The sequence below is a fragment of the Struthio camelus genome, chromosome 1, assembly GCF_040807025.1.
Source record: "Struthio camelus isolate bStrCam1 chromosome 1, bStrCam1.hap1, whole genome shotgun sequence".
NCBI classification, from domain to species: Eukaryota; Metazoa; Chordata; class Aves; order Struthioniformes; family Struthionidae; genus Struthio; species Struthio camelus.
The window spans coordinates 143860391-143882088 of NC_090942.1; the positions used below are offsets into that span (position 1 = coordinate 143860391).

A 21698-nucleotide genomic window follows, 5' to 3' on the forward strand; every position below is an offset into this window, starting at 1 on the left:
GACAGATAGCAATACAGTCAAGTGTATCATGATTTCTTTTAATAAACTAATTCACAGCACCTCTCTCTGTTGCAGCTGTCTTTGGCCAACCTAGTAAGACTTAATCAAGCTTTGTTCCCACCAAACATGGAGAAAATGGAATTGCTGTACCAAAATGGGTTTGATGATGCTGTGTGCTTTTTACTAAAAGAAAACTGGTTTGAATAGATTGTACATAGAAAATTAACGAAGCTTGATGGCTGTCAAAGCGCAGCTATAGACATCCTGCAAAATCTAAGGGAATGCTGTCACAATTTCTTTATATCAAAATAAAAATGCCAGTGGAATTACATCTACTTTTGTGAAGAAAATATACAGGTGTTCTGGATAGAATTCAAAAACATGTCAGAAATGGAATTGTCCTTGCATGGTAAAAGATAACTGTCTTGTTTAGAGGAGGTCGTTCAGTTTTAGATCTGTTTTGCCTCAAAGCACGACTTTATTGTGAGATTTGTGAAAGCTTGTGTTATCGTGCTTACAGAAATTTGAGAATGTCTTTTTTCATGTTATTTATTTGGGAGATGAATCCAGTTTGTACCCAAAAAATTACAGTCTATGTTGTTCACTTAATAGTTGTGCACATTAATTGAATGCTTGCAAGGTTGCTAGTTTTAGGATTCAAATGCATATCTCCTGTAGTGTTCTACAGGACTTGAACTCTTAACACTAGCCACAACAAATAAAAGATTTGCACTCTTTTACTGTGATACTGTATTTTTTCACATTAAAAGTTCTTGTCCTTATCAGTGAGTGTAGTCTTTTTAAAATTGAAATGCTATTCTAAAATTTGTAATGCTGTATTTTTTTGTCCATGAAAATACCTTGTCAAGGAGACGGAAATATTTATATTAGTTATATTTTTTAGCTGAGGAAGAAAGTATAATATTGAATAAATATATTTTTTGAAGCTTTGTCCAGAGCTTGTTTATAAATTTCTCAGAATGCTATATAACAAATTGATTATTTACCCAGATCTGTCTGTTGGAGGGAAGCTGAAATAAGTTAGCAGGTAATGAATTCAGACTCTTGTGTCTTGGTCTTTTACCATTGCACTTAACTTTGACTTTAGGTTCAAAATTTTCAGTCCTAATAGCTAAATGCTAAAAGTTGCAACTGTTTGCTATTATTTTTATGGCTTTTAAGTTGAACTTTGACAAAAATTTGAGGTTGAATTACATCTTTATATATGAAAGTATAGCATTCTCCGAAAATGATGCCAAATGTCTGCAAATTCTGTGGAAGGGAGGAGTTAAAAATATCTGCTATTGAAATTTGAAAGCTTCTTCAGCACATAACCACTAGATTTATATTCAAATACAGACTGCATCAGATTAGCTTTCATGCAGTGGGGAGTGAATTATTTTATTACCTTATTTGCTAATAAAAGAAATACTAAAACAAAAAAAAAAAGTGTGTTTCTTTGCATGAGCTTTTTTATTTCTAGCTACATGAGGTTTCGTAAACAGTGGAAATAGGATATATGTGTTATTGCCACGTCTGTAGAACAGCATTTCTGCATGTGGAACTTAAGTACATCACTTTTGTGCTGCCAACACTTCTATGCCTGGCTCACTTAGATACTTTTTTTTTATACAGAGGAAAAGTGTTAGCATGAATAGAGATGTATAAACTAAGAAATTCTTTTTGTCCACAGTGAACTGCTGTGACCCGTAAGTCTCTAATTCAAGGATAATACCTATTTTGTCAGTATGGCAGAAACTTGAAACAACCCTTCATCTTCTTTTTTACTTAGCATTCTGAGGACTTGGAGCTACTCTCATGCTTTCAGAAATGACCTACATGCTCCAATCAGTGCCTTTCTGAGCCATAATAGAGCCATATATTATTAGCTAAACTGTACAAAGCTTGTTTACCTGGATGCTGTTTCATAAGAGTTGACTTAAAGGATAAGGTTATTAAATGCAAATTTAATATACCGATAATGTGTGATGCTTTTGAGCATCAACACTGTGACAGTTCGCTATGCTGCTTAATCCATAAAAATCTGAGTGAAAAATTCTGAGTTCTTCCTGCATGCCACCCGCAGGAGCATAGGCAATATCATCTTTACTGAGGTGTAAGAACCACAGGTAACGTTCAGTGTTTTACAGATTCATTTTCAAAGGTTTATAATAAGATTAAAGAAGACTTTCCAGGAAGAAAAAAAAAAATCCTTTTCCTGCAGAGATTAGCTATGGAAGTGTTTTCTGTGATTAGATGAATTTATATTTTTTTTTAATATTGGAGCATAAAAGCAGAATAAGAACAAAAATCTATTCAGTCATAACACTGGTGTTCATAGTGAGTACTGCTGCCATGAATAGCAGGACTCAAGGTGTTTTCAGTTGCCATCATTTTGTAAATGCTTTTTGCCTGCGGCTGACCTAGAGAAAGTGGCAGGACGCAAGTGATAGTGACTGTGTTCTTCAGGTTGTTCAACTGATCCTAATGAAACATATTAAAATATGTTCAGAAATACATCACTCTCAGCCAAAAATATTTTAATCCATTTTGTTCATGTGAAAAAAATGGAATATTTTTTAAAAATGGGACTTTTCGTGCTCATTAACATCTTAGGGAGGTATTTGCAAAAGCTAATTTTAAATCAGGAGGATAGTTGCATTGTTTGTTTTACAGAGGAAGCCAAGGTTGATTCTTAGTAATCAGATTTTGTGTGTATTGCCAATCTTATTTTCTCCTTCCCAACTGCATGGAAATAAATGTATAACCTTGACAATATCAGATGCAAAGTTTTTAAGAGGATCTTTTTTTTTTTCCCCCCAAAGTAGTGGGATATTTTTTTTACAATATATAACTTATTAAAGATGAAACTATATGCTTTCTGGTTTAGTTTCCAAAAAAAGTGTGCAAGTAAGTCACAATTATTTTCTCTTTATCTTTATAAGCTTCAGAATTCCCTAACTGAATTATATTTAATTCTGTATTTACTACCACAGATGTATTTACTAACCTACTTTTCAAATATTTGTTTCAGTCTGGACAAAACCTTTTTCTGATCTGAAGTTCTGTCATGTTAAGTGCAGTCCCTGTATCTAATGAAATAATGATACGTTCATTACTGAAAATGATCTAGGATAGAGCAATCCATATGAATGCGGGGAATATTCTTGTTGATTTTTTTGCAGAGTATAGATGTCATTCACGTTTGCTACACAAATAAGGAATAACATAGGGATGCTTGTAAAGGCTATGTCTAGTTTAGGAAAGCCAAAAAGTACCTTTATTTACATCTATCTATTTCATGGCAAAGGATCTGATCCTTTTTAGGTAGTCTCCTACATATCTTAATCTGTAGTAGGATTAATCCTGTCCATACCCTGCGCCTGCCCTCCTGGTTGGAATATATATGGTGCCTTGTGTTTCTAACCTATTTATTTATTTATTTATTTTTGTCAAGAGATTTGATAATGCATGATCATAGTGGACAATTGTATTATATATTTTTAGAGGTTAAATATATTTAGAAGGGGAACAATGAGAAATTCATCAAGATCAGAGCCTCTTGATCTTTTCTATTATTAATAGCCGTATCAATTTGACATCACAGATACTTCAATTATGGATCTTTCCTGGCTAATGCTGACTAATAGCTGGGATTTTTTGTTTGAACAACGTAAATCAGTTATATTGCAAAAGGATTCTCATCATCTTGCTTTAAATTTCATGCAAAAGCTTAAGGTAGTAGGAAATCCTCTTTCAAAAAGTCCTAAATAAATGAACTTCAAAATCAGTTCACAATCTTTTTGTCAAAACTCAAACCAAAATCAGCTCTATGAATTTTTGGGTTTAATAAATGCTTATTGGATAGATTCTGGTATCCCTGCTCTCCTGTTAGGGCCTTTTCAGGTAAAGTCGTGGTTTGGCTGAAAGTAGAACCTGCACGTACCAGAATTTCATGTTTTGATGGACTTAGAAGTCCTTCACTTAAAAATGCTACATAAATAGACTGCACAATTGTATTATAAAACATACTTTGTTAGTGTCTTAAAAGACTGAAGAAAATGAAACTTGCTAAATCTCATATCTGTTTTGTACCACGGTGCTGTTGATAAGTGGTTATGATGAAGATGATTACAAATGCTACTTTATATGCACACGCATTCGTCCTCATGAAATATGCCATTTTTGTTGAAAGCTGGTTACCAGCTCTTCTGGTTGTGTTGTCTAGGGAACCATTATTTTTTTTAAGTTCACTTTTCACAAGTTCTTTTGCGAATCATCAGTACAGATGCATTTAAATCCAGAACATGAGAGAAGACAATGTAATATTTTATCCTAAAGATGAACATATTTGTATCATAAAGCACAATGGTAATATGTCTGTTTTGAGAGTGTTACTTCAGGTCATGAAATACTAGGATGCTGCAGTATTTATTCATCTTTGAGTATTCCGCACAGAAGTATATTTAAACAGGAAAGCTACACAATTCCTGAGAGATTATTAAGAATGATTAGTATTTGTAAAGCTCTATTTTTTTCTGTCTTGGTCTGTAGATAATAAAGAGTATTCTGGGAATACTCTACCCGTCTGGATGTGATCCTGGGAAATATGCTCCAGAGGACCCCGCTTGAGCAGGGAGGTTGGACTAGATGATCTCCAGAGGTCCCTTCCAACCTAAACGATTCTGTGATTCTGTGATTTTTTAGGAAACTAGTCTGAGATCCTTTTCTATTCCAGAGATCTGCTCTACAGGGTATTTTTGTGTCACATGATGTAGGTATCATCTAGATATATTTTTTTCCTTAATCAAATCATTTCTTATTTCCACAATGAATATGCTTTCACTTGAGACTGTAAACTGAATGTAAGGTATCATTTGTCTTGTAGTCACATCATGTACTGCCCTTTTTTGCATACACCCCGAAATCATGGAGAAATTGACTTTTCTTTAAAATCAAACATAAATAATTACAGGGGAGATAAACTGTGTAGTTGTGAGTGTACTAGGGAAAGAGAGAGAAGCATGAAGCATTAAGAAATTGTATTTTCCATATTTATGAACTGGGCAGCTGTGTAGTACTTAATACCTCCCATTTTAATTATAATCTTTATAAGAAAATACACCATGACAGCTAGTGAGATTAGAAAATTGGAGCTCCAATGTGAAAACAGAAGAATGTAGTCAATGTCCAACTTTCTTCATTAAACTACAAATGAAATCTAGAAAAAGAATGCAAACAGAAATAAAAAAATGGAAGTCTTCCACAGAGCTGTAGAAGTCCTTCTTCAAACATGAGTATCCTCCATAATTAATAAACTTACGAATGATCCACTCCTGGTTCTGTCTCTTCAGCCCCTGTTCAGATGTAGCTATGTGTACATGTTCTGTTTAGACAATGGAGAGGTTAGTCCTGAGTCAGTTTCCTTAACTTGAACCTGTGGCAATAGCTCAGCTTTTCCTTTAAGAATACAGCTAGTGTGAGAGTTTGTTCCACAGGGAAACAGAGGTTCTTGCGTCCAGTAACTCAAGGCTGATCTAGAGTGCTGTAAAATTGGGACCAAGACCCTTGGAAATGCCCTATTATTTGTTGGGTGACTTGTGGAATGAGGGTAATGCAGAAAAGATGTGTTCTTAATGACCTCTGTTTCTAAGGCGGTTACTATTACTTTTTGAATGGACTGAAGGCGCTAGTAATTCTATACCAAAATGCAGCTGTATTGCAGTTATAGCCTAGGAGTCTCAGAACATTTAGGGTCATTGCAGCTTGAACTACAGTTTTTGAACTTCTACCTTGACATTTTTGGGCAGGATAACAACCCAACTGTAGTTTTTTTTTTTGTGTGTGTGTCCTTTTTTTTTTTAAACACTGTTCATTCTAATCTAATATAAACTTACTATTTGAGATATTCTAAATAAATCATTATTTCCTTTTTGAGATCTTAAACGTGCACATATATAATGCTGCAGATCCTTGAGAAGGAAATGCTGCAGCTTTGGTTTTTCTTTTGATGTGGATGTGCCCTCTTTCCCTGATGTCATGCAATTGAGCCTAAAAAGGCAGTTTGCACCAAGTCTTTGGTTAAAACTCTCTTCATATGTTCAGGCCAACAGGAATACTTTGCACCTTTTTGTTCCTGTTAAGGAGGATCGCTTCAGTTCTTGAAAGAGAAGAATCTTTGAGCTCATTCCTGCCTGGAAATCTCTGAATCAGATGGTGGTTGGAATGCTACTTTAAATTAGCGCTTGCATTCTTGAGTTTTGTCATTTTTCTTTTTCTGTAAGTGTAACGAATTTCTATCTGTCCACACCTCGTCCGAGATGTTCAGGGATAACGCTGCCTTTGCTTAGAGCCACTGTTTTCCCCAAAAGACTTTGAACCTACTCTAACCTTCAAATATTTGATCAACTTTTTGTGTGTGTGGAGATTTGAAATGAAGATCATTATGAGTATGCAACAGTTATTTCATTGCTTAATACAAACAGTCATTGGCTGGGACTAATATACCACTAGGCTAAGCAGTAATGCTCATCACCAAGGTGCAGATACTCTTTAAGTCCCTGATGCCTAAACAGTAACTTTATTTCTTCAAAATCAGTTCTTTATATGAACATCAGTACCCATCCTTTTTCTCATCTCTTTCTTTCCAATTTCACTTTTGGGTGCATCTGATGTTTAAAAGAACCAGGAACTATCTGTAATCTGTAATTACTGTTAAATAAACTCTTAGATGTGCATATATTTAATAATATTTAATATTGGGTAAAGGAATAGGAAGTTACTATTTCAGTTAATATTTTCCCTTAGCTTAGCTACACATTTGCTGTCAGAGTACATATTCAAGAAATTTGAAGTTTAGTCCCACTAAAATTAGCAGGAATTTTGTCTCCATTTTCCATAAGGCTAAAACTCCATCCTTCACATATTGGATCATGGACTTGAAGCTCTTATTTAAAATCATTTGAAGTTGAAGACATTCACTTCCTTATAGGATCAGGTTTTCATTTAAATAATAATATTCTTAATGCTACAACATGCACTTTGTAAAAAAGCATAAATTGGGAAAAGTAATATTTTACCTGTTAAATATGACAAAGTGCTTGTGCTATAAATTCCTTCTGAATCCAGTCCTGGTGTTTCATTCTATGCTAAGATGCTATAATAATTCCATGACCTTGCTGCCTACACCAGAATATATTATTTCTTTCACCTATACATGTGCTGTTGGGTATAGGTGGTGACACATAGTTGCTATTACTCGTTTTCAGTAGCCCAGAGCTTTCTGAATATTTAAGTTTTCAGATTATAAGTTTATAGGCTTGCTGTCAGTCCTAAAGATGAACTTCTTTGAAAACATGTAGGAGATAACTGAGCAGTTTCTGAGAAGCATGCAAAAAGTACAGAAAACATGTTGACCTTCATTTGAAGGGCCATTGCTCTAAAGTGGACAGAGGCAGTGTTACAGTGCGGAAATAAAACAGTCCCATTCGGTATGTGAATTGTCTGAATGAGATCCCTTTTAAATCCACCCTCTAGTTATATCTGCTAGATTAGGCATGAATTCTTGTCATTTTTTCCAAAATGCCAGGGCTGGAAGGTTTCACTGACCTCACTGTGCTCCTTCTACCTGAAGGTGACTTTGGGTCAGTGACTGCTGCCTTCAGCTCATTTCTTCACAGAACTGCATCTTTGGCGCAGATGGACTTCACTCATTGCATTTTAAAGAATGGAATGGCTATTTCTCCCTACTCAGAAGCAATATTTTAAAATGTATAAACATTCCCTGTATTTAACTCCTTAATATTTAACCCAATTTATAGTTTCAGCTTTAAAATGAAGAGTAAAAAATTATTATATAAAACTAGGATTTTATTTTTAATTTATATATAACTTAAAAAATTCCAGACTTAGGAAACTTGTGCTTCTGATGTCCTTGCTGCAGAACTAGTTTCTGTGGAAAACAAATGACTTGCATATTTATATCCGAATTATAGGTTAGTTACTGACTCTGGAAATCTAAATATGTACGACTATAATTGCCTTCAGAACCCGGTTTGGGTAGATGAGGAGGGAAGATCGTTACTTCATTCCTGTTGTCCAAATATTTTTTAAGTGATTCTTCGTGACCTGATTATCCTTGCTCTAGTCTGTCTGTCCCTCGGAAGGTCACTATTCGCTTTTTCTTCACATGTCAGCCAGCAGTTTCAGTAAAAAAGGTTGAATGCTTAGTTTCTTAAATGAAGATGGTTTTTATTGGCATCTTTATTCACAGAATGCTTAAAGAGAATATAAATATGTAATAACCTGGAAAAGTTCTACGGAAAGCCTCGCTAAGCTGGCAATAAGTGTAATGTTACAGAATATTGCTTAATCGCTAGGCTTTATAGGAGAGCAAGATTTATCTTTAATTCGCAGCAGAAAACATGGTGCTCTAGGAGCATGTAATTCCTTTTTCATATCATCTTCCTTCCAGTGTCAGTGAAAGTCCTTATTAGCGACATATCTTCATATTCTTGATTAAACCCATTGTTAACTGGTCTGGATGGCATGTCGTAAATCCAGTCACTTGGCAAGGTACCACTGCTATTGGTGCTTCTTGGCTTGCTCTTGCACTTTTTACAGCCCTGATGAATCTGTTGCAATATTTCACAAAATAAATTGTTAAGCAGTTAAAATATGTTTGCATCAGATACCCCATCTTTTTAAAGAATGTATGCATAACTTAACTGAGAAAGCAACCCATGTTTTATTATGAATTGTTCGTAATGTTACTATGGATATCGTAGTCAAAAAGAAATATGCAAATACTAATTTTAACCACACCTTCATGAACTAACAAGCTGTTCATTATTGTTCTGAATAAATTTTAGTGATATGTTAGCTAAGACGTTATACCTAAGTAGTTAATGTTTTCTGCCTTAACAGGTTCCAACTTTACAAATGAGTGGAAGAGGATGAAATGTAGCATCATTATGGTATATTAGAACTGTTATGGTATGGCTTTTTATTTATACAATTTGTGTACAATGAGAGTAATAACTAATATTAAACAATGTTAAATTAATGTATTTGTTTTGGTGAATTAGCTTCTTAAATGTTGAATACTTTGCAGGTATCAGGAGAAAAGTAATTCATTGGTATGCTCGAGAAATAGGTAGAAAGTCTGTCTTATTGTATTAAATACTTCTCCAATCCCAAATACCCTCACCTAAAGTGTATGTGCACTGTTACTTTACAAAAAATAGTGGGAAGGGAAAAGAGTTTTTCATTCATTCTTTATTCTTAAGTAGCTTAAACAAGTTTTTGGAGAGTGAGGGAAAATCCCAGACTGACGGGTGTAATGTTTTCTCTGCAAAATAGATAGAACTATCATGGAGCTTCCATTGGAATGTCACATTGCTGTGCCTCGGTCTTGAGTCAGAACCTGAATAAGCACAGAAAAAATTTGACAGAAGTCGGAATCCTACCCGTAGAAGAGCTTTGTGGCTGTGAATCCATAAAAGAGTTTTCTTCTATGCTCAGATCTGAGTACTTTAGTCTTTGAGTACTTCCTAGGCTGAGCTCTTGCTCACTATGTTAGCTTTTGCAAGTTCTCTTTTAGAACTTTATTTTTTCTATTGGAAACTTCAATTGAAAAGATTGTGGGGATGCCTATAATTTAAAAATTATAACATAGGGCAGGGTATAACACCCAACTCCCCGTGTAACAATCTGGGCATATGCTGAGAATACTAACAAATGGGAACAGCTGAGAGAATTTTAGACTGTTTAAGAGAAGGCAAGTGAGACCTTTTTTTGAGATCATGTACTCCTCGTAGAAGCTACCTGAAGGACTTAGCCAGCAATGACATACTGAATTTAAGCAGTGACCTATAAGGGCCAAAGAGCCTTTGAGTCATATAGTCCCCCTTTCATTATTTTACACTCTTATTTTGACACAATATATATTTGCATGACATGAAGCATTTGTCATTTAGTAAGAAATGACTTTTAAGAAGTTATAAATTTCCTAACATTATAAACTTCACTTTTTTTTTTTTTTTTTAAATCTGTTACTGCTAATTGCGCTCGCTGTGACTCATTTTAGGAGAGCTTAGATGGGCTCATCCTGTATATTCAGATGTGAAGCTGCTTTTGACAGGCTTCTGCTGCTGTTGTATCTTAGCTAGCTTTGACTGTTTACTGGCTTGAGTTTACTCTGTCTTGCTAAGTACACTTCCCTTGCTCTCCTACTGCCTGAACTATGTGAACATTTCTAGTTTTGATGTGGCCTTGAGGTAACAGTACTTAACAACTGGCTTTTAAAGAAAACAAAACCCAAACCTTATTTGACCTAGAAGAACGCTCAGATACCATAAATGTCTTTGTGAGTCTTGTGACTTATTAGTCACTGGTGCTGAGTCTTTTAATAATGAAGTTTTTGACTTTGCAGCAATATCAGTGGAGAGTGACCCGCTGCCAAATTCAATAATGCTTACGTAACCTCTTTAAACTGTGCAGGCTGAGCAAGAGAAGACAAGATGAGGGAAGTCCTGCTTTTGAGTCAGGGCCTAAGTACCTGAAAGATCCTTCTTTCTGGACTTAAAATAGCCACAGTTTTGAAACTGTGTAGAGTTCCCGAGAACTAAGTTTTCTTCTTGTGAGCCTGTTTCGTTTAGTACCTATTCCCTCTTGGTCCAAGCTAGGCAACATTTATTAACTTTTAAGGCACTTTGCAATGTTGGTTTTTGAGGGGCGAGGTTGTTGGTGAAACATGAGGAACACTTTAGGTCAGTTTTCAATGATAATCTTTGAACTACATTTGAAAGTAAGGAACTTGTAAGTATGGAATAGGTGTAACTAGAGTACCTTGTACTTTTCAGGGTTAGGAACGAGGGTAGCCCAGCCCAAAATATATACCATGCCTTCAAAGACTGTGTGATGCTAACTGTACAATTGAATCAGATCATCAGGGTTAGGGAAAGGCAAGCAACATTAAAATAAAGAACTTTTTGTGCTATTATGATCAGCAGCACACACCAGATAATGTTCTCTGACCACCTGTAGCTAAGATTATTCAAAAATAGTCTTTGTTGATTAGGATCCAACATTAAAACACAATTTTATCGAACCAGCTGGGAAGAACCATGAGAGTATGTAAACTGAAGCTGAGATGTAAGCGAAGCAGAAGTTTTTAAAATATTATCGTGTGATTTCATCTTTAATCTAGAACCCTGAGTAGAAGAAAAGCCAGCTAGAGGCTTTGGAGAAAACTGCAATCAATGGAAAGCAGCCTTCAGCCTATTGTGGGGCAGGTAAAACATCTTTGCATTTTGCATTGGCATTGGTGGCTTGGTTTAGATGGCTGTTTGATCTATGGATAGCTGAGAAAAAATGACTACTTTTATTAATTAAGGGTGGGGAGAGGGAGATGGGAAACTGCCTTAATGAAATAAGAACAGACCAAGAGATTGGAAACATGATGACCTAATATTAAGCAGGAGAGGGTGAGACTACCAACAGGAATACTGCTCTGGCAGCTGTTCACTAGTGGGGAAATGCGTCATTCACATCAAATTATAGATGCCAAGACTTCTTCAGCTTAAGTTCTTTTCATTCTAAATGGCTTCATTTACGTAAAGAACTTTCCCACATAGGATCAAAATACAGCTATTAATCAAAAGCTGGCTTTTTAGTTTTTGTTTTCATAAAAAGTAATTGATTAAAAAAATTAGATTACGAACAGAAATAAAATGATTGTGAAGTTTTTTTTTTTAAGTAGGGAACACAACCCACTGTATGGAAAGAGGGAAGGATTTATAAAGTATCATGGGAAGCATAAAGAATTATCCTGAATTTGGAGTTTTTCTAGTCAAAAAAGTGTTTTCTCCTTCTCTTCCAAAAAATTTCTACATTTTCAGTTTGTCCCTAATCAGAAGTTGCCAGCGTGCTTCACTGATGGCCAGGTAAACGCCAGGTCTTGGCTGGGGAGTAGGACATATGGACTAGTGGGTGGGAGTGGGCATAAAACCCTGGCATGGTTGGTTGATTGGAACATGAACAAGACAGAACATGAGCGGACATTCACTTATCTCCAGAGGAACTCATGAAATTAGGAGCTGGAGCCCGAAAGTATGGAGGGAGCAGGACATGTTTCAAATTGCTGATCGTTTAGGAATTTTTTTCTCATTCTCTTGTTTCCAGGTAGAAATAACAGCTTTAGATCAGCCAGTGACATAGCAAATAACTTCCCAGTTTTCAGCAAGCTCAGAGAAAACAGATACTGTAATTTCTCCAGGTATCTCCATTGCCACAACTTACTCTTTTCTTTCATGTTTGCTTCCTCAAAACATTCACAGTCAGGAGCTTCTACCCTTAACTCTTTAGTTAACAAAAAATAGAGCAACTTTTTATTTTACCACAGGTGCATAGTCAGGCCACTCACTCGTTTCTTTCTGTCGGAAGATGTCACTCGTATTTAGGTTTGTAGTATTTATTTTTGAAATTACTACTTACACTGAAAGCTATGAGAACTGAGGTGACAAAGATGGTGTATCCAAGAAGAAGAAACCAACCCCACCAAGTCTTGTCTGATCTTATACAGTCTTTGCATTTCAAGTCTGAAATAAAGAGAAAGTAAGTTAAATATTTGAGGAACAAAAAGTTGCTTTTCTGATTGAGGATTGACCAGACAGCAAAGTTGCCTTTCCATTTATTTTTCTCACATTTTCTTTCACTCTTTTTTCCAGGCTAAAAGATTAAACTTCTCCTGAGAGAACTATTATCTTCTTTTACTTAAAGCATGTGAAATTTGTGAGCCTGTTTTAAACTATTTATTAAATAGATAGTAAATAAAATTGTCAGTTTATTAGAAGTACAACATCTGCAAAGATCTTTTTGTTATGTAGTACAAACTTAAGTAATGATGAAAAAGCCAGTTTAAATGACAGTTATCTTACTAAGTTTCAGAAAACTTTTTTTTTTTTTTAACTAAACCAAAGCTATGCTTATGGTGTGATACTGGCAACTGACTTGTATTTTAGGTCCTCAAAAGAATTGTGTTGGACAATTGCAAAATATAATGTGAAATCAAGAGTTAGGGAGATGCTCTGCATTATTTAACATATGTGTGGTTAGATATGTCTGGAAAGTCTACATGGGGAAAACCTGGCTCATCTAAAATAGCGTATCTCAGTCACTGAAGTCACAATCCCCATCAGGATTACAGAATTTATTTTCATAATATGAAGATAGGGGAAGAGTTTTAAATTATTGAAAATGATTTTACCATCAGAGGGAAGGAATCTTTCACTCTCACATATCCCTACTTTCACATACCCTCTTTCTTAAAACCCTTGCCCTGCTTAATTTACTGTTAATTTTTTAGTAAATGGAAAGACAAACTGCCTGTTTCAGACAAGATCATTTGCTTACAAAGACAGAGAAAAGTGATAAAAAGGATATGAATGGTTGTCAGGGATTTGTGGATTTTGTGTGGAGTAAGATAAAGATCCAGCAAGTGTTTGTGGAGAACTTTAAGAAAATATATTTAAAAGTATGCTATAAAAATGGATAATATTGCTGAAAGAATCATTGTTCTACTGCTCAGGGAACTGTTTCAGACCCAGAGAAAAGTCTCTGTTGCTGAGAAGTCTGTCTGACCAGTTGTATAAATTATTCAAGCAAAAGATGTGACTTCTCTTTATTAACCTTCTCTCTCTTACTCTTACGACTTTAGACTGCTGTTTCCCACCCTTCTCCTGACTGAGGTGAGTGGTAGGAGAGAATAAAATTGAATAAAAATTTAATTCACCTTACAGACGTCAGATACATTTCTATGACTCTCGAGTGCTCCTTACCATGTACGATCAGGTTGGTGCCACTTCCACGTTTGCTCCGGACATTCTGAGTTAGTGTCACATCACAGAAATATGAATTACTGGCACTGTGATCAACATTGCTCAGTTTCAAGATGGAGAATCCCTTGCGTATTTTCTTTACAATGTGTATCTGTGGCCTAGCAGTCCCTGTGCTCGACTGAAGGCTCTGCAGATTATTGCAGTTAGGGCCTTTCCTCCAGTACACGACTGGCTCCTCATTCTCCTCTTCTGGGTACTCAAATACACACAACATCCACACCGTTGAGTTAAAAAGCACATTGGCATCTTCAGGATATTGCACAACTGAAAGTTCTGGCCCAGTGCTAGCTGTAAGGTATAAATAAAGTACATGTAAGTAAGCAAAGAGGTGCTCTTTTAGGAAGATTCACCAGCTGATATCTTGATGCTATCTTGGGCATAGCAGATATCTTGATGTATAGGAAAGCCACAGCTATAAGTGTATATAGTGAAAGGTACACCGAAGTGAGGCAAATGACAGTTTTGCTATTGTCTTCAGAGAAAGCAATGTTTCATTCAGTGTTAAAATACAAATTAGTAAAGCTTTAGAAAGACTGTTCATTAACTTTGCCTAAGGAACACATATCAAATAAATTCCATGGAATGTATATGAATTCCAAGACCAGGAAGTGATAAAGTAGAGAGAGCTGTGAACAGAAGCTTTGGAATTGAAGACTAGATTAAATTTGCATACAATTCATAATGTTCTTAAGCTTTAGGGATATTCAGTACCAAAGCTTTGCTCTGGGAAATTTCAGACAATATTTTCAACTTTTAAAAGTTACAGAAAATATAAACATACTTTTATAAACTTAAAACTTTGATGTAAATTTTATATTTCCTATGTGCACAACAATCCATATGAAAATGAAGGTTGACATTAAAACTCATTTTGGCAACAATTTAGAGAATTTGAAGAATACCTTTATTCTGATCAATGCACAAAATTTAATTGCTCTTTTCACAGTTGCTGTGTATGTATGTACAATATTTTTAATGAAGGAGTTTTACTGCAAAATGATATTGCCAATGGCACAGATATGATTTACAGTATAAGATAGTTATGTCACTATTAAATTAATAAAGAGGTATGAAAAGTCCATTTTTATGCTGAGAATTTAATGCAGATCTGGGAAAAAATGGCAGTTACAATCGTCCTAGTAGTGAATTTCACAAAGAAAGCCAAGATCAAATTAAAATGGAGTGAGACCGAAGGAAACTAAACATCATGATTATCTTTATTAAGAGCATTTTCAATGCTCCATTCTTTTATTTCAATACATCATTATTTAAGTATTTGTATGTAGTCAGATTTTGTAGCCCTTTATTTTTGGCGGCAATCCTGGAAGGCAAGAAAAGGCAGTGATAACTAAACGGAATAAAAATAAAAAATTAAATAAAAATAATAGTAATGAATGCTTTAGGGATAAGAAATTCTATGCTTGTATTGACATAAATAAAAGGATTATTCAAGCTTACTCAGACTCACTGTTTTTGATATTTTCTACATAATCTTAGTAACAGAATCAATTTCCATTCTTCAATTTCCTTCATTTTTCAGTGTTGGTAATTCCTAATATCACATCCTAGGGTCTTTGAGGAATTTTTTGACTGTCATAGGTCTGTATGTGGTATAGCTTTGGACACTATGTGCACATTAAGTGTATACAATTAGCACAAAAGGATGATGGATCCATAAATCATGGATATTTTGAGAGAGATTTCTTGCATATATGCAGGCAACAATGTGCAAAGTGACAGGGGGAGTGTATGCCTGAAATAAATAAGTCTATTACTGTGCCTTGAACAGGTCACTTGCAGACAATATCAGTTAAAACAGGATTGCCATGAACAAGTCAATATGTCTAAAAAAACAAATTTTGCATTAAATGTAAAAATCCAGAAAGCTAAATTGGTAATACATTTAGAGATTTTATCTGCCAGAGTAATCGCTCAAAATGATTAAAATCGCTATAAGTCAACAGCGTGTACTATCTGCACTTCCTCCATTGCTGTAGGCGCGATGGCATGAACCAAATATTGGAGGTCATTAGAGTGCACTTCAGTCAGGCAATCCTAAAGTGGCAGACAGCTTGAAATGGCTCTTCCAAGCGGTATAACGATGAACTCCTAGAATTCCTTCTGAATAATAGAATAATCCTCTACTTGACAACCATTTCAGGTCCACTGGCGGGTATATTTCACTCTTTTTAGCACTTTACATGACTAAACTTCATCTACATTTGAGTCTCATCCTAGAGTGTTTGGGAATTTTAACTAAAATTCATGTGAGCTTACCCTACTCTGAACTGAGGTATTTACACTTGAAATATCCACATTTAAAATCCTACTATCCCTCTGTAGTCAATAAACAGAAATAGCAACTTAAAGGCAAGACAAATTTCATCCCACAATAAAGTTTAAACAGATAAAATAAATTCAAATGCAAGCATTAAAAATTTTGTGAATCTCTCCTATTCCATCGGAGGAGCTGAAACTAGATTTCCAAAATGAATGATCTTCTATTAATAGAATCATTTTTAAATAAAATATAGTTTGTCTTTAAATTTTACATACACAGTTTTGTATTGAGTGTAAAAGAAATGCAAAGTCTTTATAAACAGAGAAAATGTGCTTTTACAAGTATTAGAACAAATTAAAATGTCTTTCTAAAATGGCTGGTTACCGCTATTTTTATATATCAATTTTTTATTCTTTTTTATCCCCTGAACATTTATACTGAGAAACATATATTCAAAAATGACTGTGCTATATTGGAGAGAGATTCAGTTTGCTTTGGTGAAAGCTAACATGGAATGCAATTTAAAATGGAAATAATCCAGGCGAGGACTGGACGTTTCTGGCCTACTTCCTTCGTTTACATGAAAAATAAATATTTTCAAAAATGAGTACATCACATTGATGTATATATGTATATATGTTCCAAAAATCCACTCACAAGTCAGTCTCAGTTTAATACATGTAGAAAGATACCTAGATTTGTGAATATGATACTATACGATGAAAAAAAGAGTCACCTACTCCCAAATAATTTTTATATTTTTCTTTTAAATTTGTTGATGTAAATGAATATGTGTACTTCTAAAAATGTTTCAACGTCAGATAAGACCTAGTAATATAAAAACCCTGAAATAAAGATAATATGCTGTTGGATTGACCTAAATATAGTGTGTCCGTACAGACTCCTAATATCCAAAATATTAACACATTTTTTTATTCTTTTTCAATATATAGCAATCAGACAGAATCTAAATTTTCATCTACTTTTGAAAATATAATTCCTTTCTTATTTTTTTCTTCCATAAAACAACGATCTGAAGAGTTCACTAAGTAAAAATAAAATGAAAACTGAGCAAGTGATACTTTTGTCTTTGATTAAAAATTAGCACTGCTTTTCTTCATCAGTTAAAGTTTAGAAACTTCTGTGGAAAAATAAAAGCTACTTACCTGTAAAGTGAACAAAGTAGCATATTGTAATTAATATACCAAGCCACATCATTTTCTTCGGATTGCTACTGCAGAGATTTTAAAACCTCAGCCAAGACTACTGATACCACACTCAGCAACTGGTGGAAAAGTAAATTAAAGCTGTCCTAAAAACATGTTTTTAATCTTGTTTCTAGGGGGAGGTTCTTGTGGTTTTTGCTCGGTGTAGCTACTTCCCTTTCTACCATCACACAACCTGGACGTTGCAGTAGGTTAGCTCCTCAACATCACAGTTTCAAATTGAACTTTGTCAGGACTATTTTCCATTCTGAGGATTTTTTTCAGGCGTACTAGAAGAAGAATCAGTTTTGTGTGGCAATTATACCCAAAGCTCACTAAGCTGTTCATCTAAAAGTAAAATTGATTCAGAGCAGCAGCTACAGTATAACTTGGCAAAACTTGTGACAGGCACCTGCTTCTGATGCTCTTGTCCAAAGTCCTGTCAACGGCTTCAGCACCAGGTGGATGAAGATTACTTTGCTCCAACCACTGTTGGTCCCGTTAGACAAATAAAACATACTATGGAAATGCTTCAGAAGAAATATCAATTCTCTTTGTGGAAACGATGCTGAATGTATAATTATCATCGTGCAATCCAGCATGCATGAAAATTAGCTGCAAAAAGCTGTGGTGTAGCAAAGAGGTTAATGTAGTTACCCTCCTAGTAAATATATTTTAAACTTATGAGAGACCATTAGGTCAGCTATTCTGACCCCTTGTATAGACTTCATCCAGCAAAGTTAGCTCTGCGTTTGGCTAAAACTTGGTTTCATCCAGCTGAACTGCCTACAGATTTGGATGTCTGGGTTTGACTAAGACATAACTTCCTGAGAAATCCCCAGTTTTGATCTGAAGGTTTTGAGAGGTAGATAGTCAGCTATTGTAATGGTTAGTTGTTGCAATGACTAATCACTCTCACTGTGAAAGGTTGTCCCTTCATTTTGATTTTTGTGTTTGTCTTTGACTTCTGGTTATTGAAACAGCTTTCACATCTCTGCTGAAGGGCCCTTTAGTACCACATATGTTTTCCTTCATGATAATATACATTGTATAAGATAATCTCTTGATATTCTTTTTCAAAAATCCAAAATACCTGAATGTCTCCTGCTGTAAGACTTTTTCTCCAGGCCTGGAGTAAGGTATGATTCTTTTTTTTGTGACTGGCATCCTTTACAGCTAGATACCTCAGAACTCATTTACAGAGTTAAAATCAAAGTCTTGCTCTTCCACCCCTCTCTCTTGTTTATAGATACAAGGGTAGCCTTCATCTCCCTCCAGAGAGGCCTACTGGCAGCTCACAGTCAGCTAACTACTTTAAAAATTATGATTGTTTTTGAGTCTCTGTCTTCTAAAGGGGTACAGGTATATCCCATCTTCTTTGAATAGCGTTAAGACAAGAACCAAACCGCTGGCTTCCCAGCAGAAGAAACACCATTTAATGATGTGTCCTTTGTGGCAACTTTTTGTGATATCCGTTACTCAGATCTTAAATCACTAATTATATGCTCTTACTATTTTAATTATTTTAACTTATTTCTTAAATAATTCTTTTAATTTACATATATTCAGGGGTTTGTCTTAGAACAAACACTTGTAGACTATGTAAATTTGCATGTGCAGACAAATTAGTTAGCAATCAATGAACAAAAATTAAAATTAAAATAGGGCAAAAATTATTTTCTAGTAATATCCAGATAGCCAATTATCACTCAAAGGAAATAAAATTGGCAACAAGACAGAAAGCAAAATTTTATTCCTTAGAAGAGATAGAGGAAAATGAATCCAAGGATAATATATTATTAAAGCTATGACAGAGACTTTACCTCTTTTTGTTTTCGATAGATAAACAAATATATTTAATTATGTTTACCAGAGTTTGAATGTAAGAACATCTAAGAAATTAGGTGTGATAGTTATCAATCTTGTCTGAAACCAATTGGGTTAAAGAGGAAAAAAAAATGGAAAATTTTTCTATTTCTTGATAGCAAGTCCCCAGATAACACTCTATTTTAATCTATAACATTTTGAACAACAGTGATAAGAGCCCTGAAAGATACTGATTTGAGGAAGAAATATCTGATTCAGAGAAACCTGATTACAGACAAGCACTAGTAATTTAATGCAGCTGGTCTGGGATTCACACATGCTTTGAAGCAGCTACTCAGTATCAGAACAAGCAGGGTTGTTTTTTTTTTTTTTGGTGCTCTGTGTGTACGCGTGCGCTTTGTGTGTTTTGAAAATGTATTTGTTTAATCAGATGCTGATTGAGTTAATCTGTTTTCTAACTTAGTGTTTATCTCAATATCTTGATCCAATGAATTTTAGCTCAGCAAAAGTTTAACTTATTTTTAATGATAAGTAATTACAATGATGTTGAGCCACACTACTAAGTAGATTTTCAGGCTGTAAATTGCACTGGCTTTTTGACTAAGTGAGTATTCAGCAAGCAGAAAGGCTTGCCTACAGTTGTACCTAGCTAAGGCATTGTGAAATTCATATTTTAATTATGGTGAAACTCATATGTTAATACTATACAAGGCAAAAAGTATCTTTTAAAAATAGTAGAGAAAATTGCTAACCAGATGAAATCAAATGCTGCCAGAGCCTTGAATTTCAGCTAACCAAAACATATATGCTCATACTTAATGATAAGCACATGCATAAGTCTATTTTGATTTGTTAAGCCTGTTTGAGAAGAAACATATGCCCCATAGAAGTCATGTGCATGTGCTATAAATGACTTGATGAAGAAAAATCAAATTACTCTTGTACTTTACTGCTTAGTAGCTATATGAGTGAAACTTGTTATTAAGAAAACATGATGAAGGATTTGAAATAACGAAGAGCTTAAATAGGTAAATCAATCAATTGTAAAAATGTTATTTTGTGGCGTGCAATAGGAACTATTATAGTGGCATTGTATGAAGAGTTTTTTTACCCTCTAGCATGGAAAATGTATTAATCTTCAAATCTTCTATATTCTTCCTGTGTGTGAAATAGCTGACAGAGAAGAATTTTAAGGTCTGAAATTTAAGCTAGGTTAAGAACTGCACTTACAATGATGTTTGAACTCTTTTTTTTTTTTTTTTAAAAAAAAAGACATAACTTTGAGATCCCTAAGCATTAGCGGGTGCTGTGTAGGACCTTCTCCTGTTGTTAAAAATAAGAAGCAACTCTATTAAAATATTATATATCAACATAAAGCCTATGTGAGTACAATCAGATTTAAACTTTCTGTCAGTCCTCAGAGGCTTCTTATTACTGTCTTTAAATGTAATTTCAGGGAGTTTGGAAACTGGAGTCTGATTGCCTGAAAAGTATCTTTTTAATTATCTACTGAAGTAAGAACTATACTTAAGACTAAAGTAAAGGATATACTTTTACAAAAGGCCTAAATGTCAGTTGATTATCATCATTCCAGAGGACTGGAAAAAAGATGGATGAATTTACCTAAGAGGCTGTAGCTTCTTTGCTGGCCGCATTACATACACTCAGTCATTTTAAGAGGGAGAGTTGAGTGTGTAACTGAACACCTTTCTCATATGTGTTGTTGCATATAACAAAGAGGAGTGGGATAGTTGAAGTAATGTCTAAATAAAAAATAAATACACAATCTGTTTTGAAAGGTATAATGGTATCACCAAGAGATGAGAAAATAAATATTGTGCCTATCTCCTACTGAAGCAGTGAAAAATGGATAACAAGACATGAGGGAAGTTGAGCCAGACAGTCTCAGACAGTAATATCCCTTCACCAGTCTTTACTTGGAGATATTTATCCGTGAAAGGCAATCAAGAAATGGAGGTGAGTATAGCTGTATGAAAAACAATAGTGCCTCCCAGTTCAGCAACTATTCACAAATACCTACTTCAAAATATAGAACTGCTTAAAGTAGGTGTCTCCTTAGCATATCTTAAATAAGTAGCATAACTTACATTCAGTTTATTGTTTGGGTTTATTCAACATAAACTTAGAGTTCAACAAAGTGGGTAAACATTATAAAAAGTTTCCTAATGGTAAAAGTAGCAGAGCATCGGAATAGATTCTCTGGGAGGCTGGAGAAAGATTAGACAAGTATGTGTCAAGAATGACATGAATATAGTTGATGCTGCTTTGGGAAGCTATGGAAGACATGGTTTGTTGGTGGCTTCAGCCTATAGCCTCAGGATTTTTCTGTGTTTTCTAAACAGATGTATGTGATGTTGTAGAGCTGTCATAATAATGTCCTAATAATGCAGACTGAGACAACCTACCTCATCTCAGAAGCTGCTTTATGCACAGTCTCTGTTCCTGAAAGTTTCAGCAAAATTAATC

At 34.7% G+C, this 21698-nt stretch overlaps 2 protein-coding genes across 6 annotated transcripts in view; one reads left to right on the forward strand and one right to left on the reverse strand.

Moving 5' to 3' along the window:
* Window positions 1–5352, forward strand: part of PNPLA4 (patatin like phospholipase domain containing 4) — a 29938-nt gene extending 24586 nt beyond the window's left edge. For 3 of the 5 annotated variants that reach the window (XM_068921424.1, XM_068921415.1, XM_009683689.2), the window contains exon 9: window positions 76–1358. In XM_068921424.1, coding sequence (XP_068777525.1) covers window positions 76–207 — 132 coding nt within the window. In that variant the 3' untranslated portion in view covers window positions 208–1358. Of the gene's footprint in view, window positions 1–75; window positions 1359–4554 lie in introns of those variants that run through there. The other 2 variants (XM_068921440.1, XM_068921456.1) reach the window with 2 other exon arrangements.
* Window positions 5353–7906: 2554 nt separating this feature from the next.
* LOC138062616 (uncharacterized) lies at window positions 7907–18911 on the reverse strand. The gene is made up of 4 exons (XM_068921468.1): window positions 17346–18911; window positions 13839–14186; window positions 12496–12599; window positions 7907–8633 (listed from the first exon to the last, which is right to left on the reverse strand). The coding sequence occupies exons 1-4, from the start codon at window positions 17395–17397 to the stop codon at window positions 8454–8456; spliced, it is 684 nt and encodes a 227-aa protein (XP_068777569.1). The 5' UTR covers window positions 17398–18911; the 3' UTR covers window positions 7907–8453.
* Window positions 18912–21698: the final 2787 nt, after the last annotated feature.

Bases quoted from the DNA above. Each gene is read 5' to 3' on its own strand.
- LOC138062616 (XM_068921468.1), bottom strand. From the start codon at position 17,397: ATGATGTGGCTTGGTATATTAATTACAATATGCTACTTTGTTCACTTT. The intron at 14,187-17,345 runs GTAAGTAGCTTT...TATACCTTACAG, and splicing joins CTACTTTGTTCACTTTACAG to CTAGCACTGGGCCAGAACTT. The intron at 12,600-13,838 runs GTAAGGAGCACT...TCTTTATTTCAG, and splicing joins CACCAACCTGATCGTACATG to ACTTGAAATGCAAAGACTGT.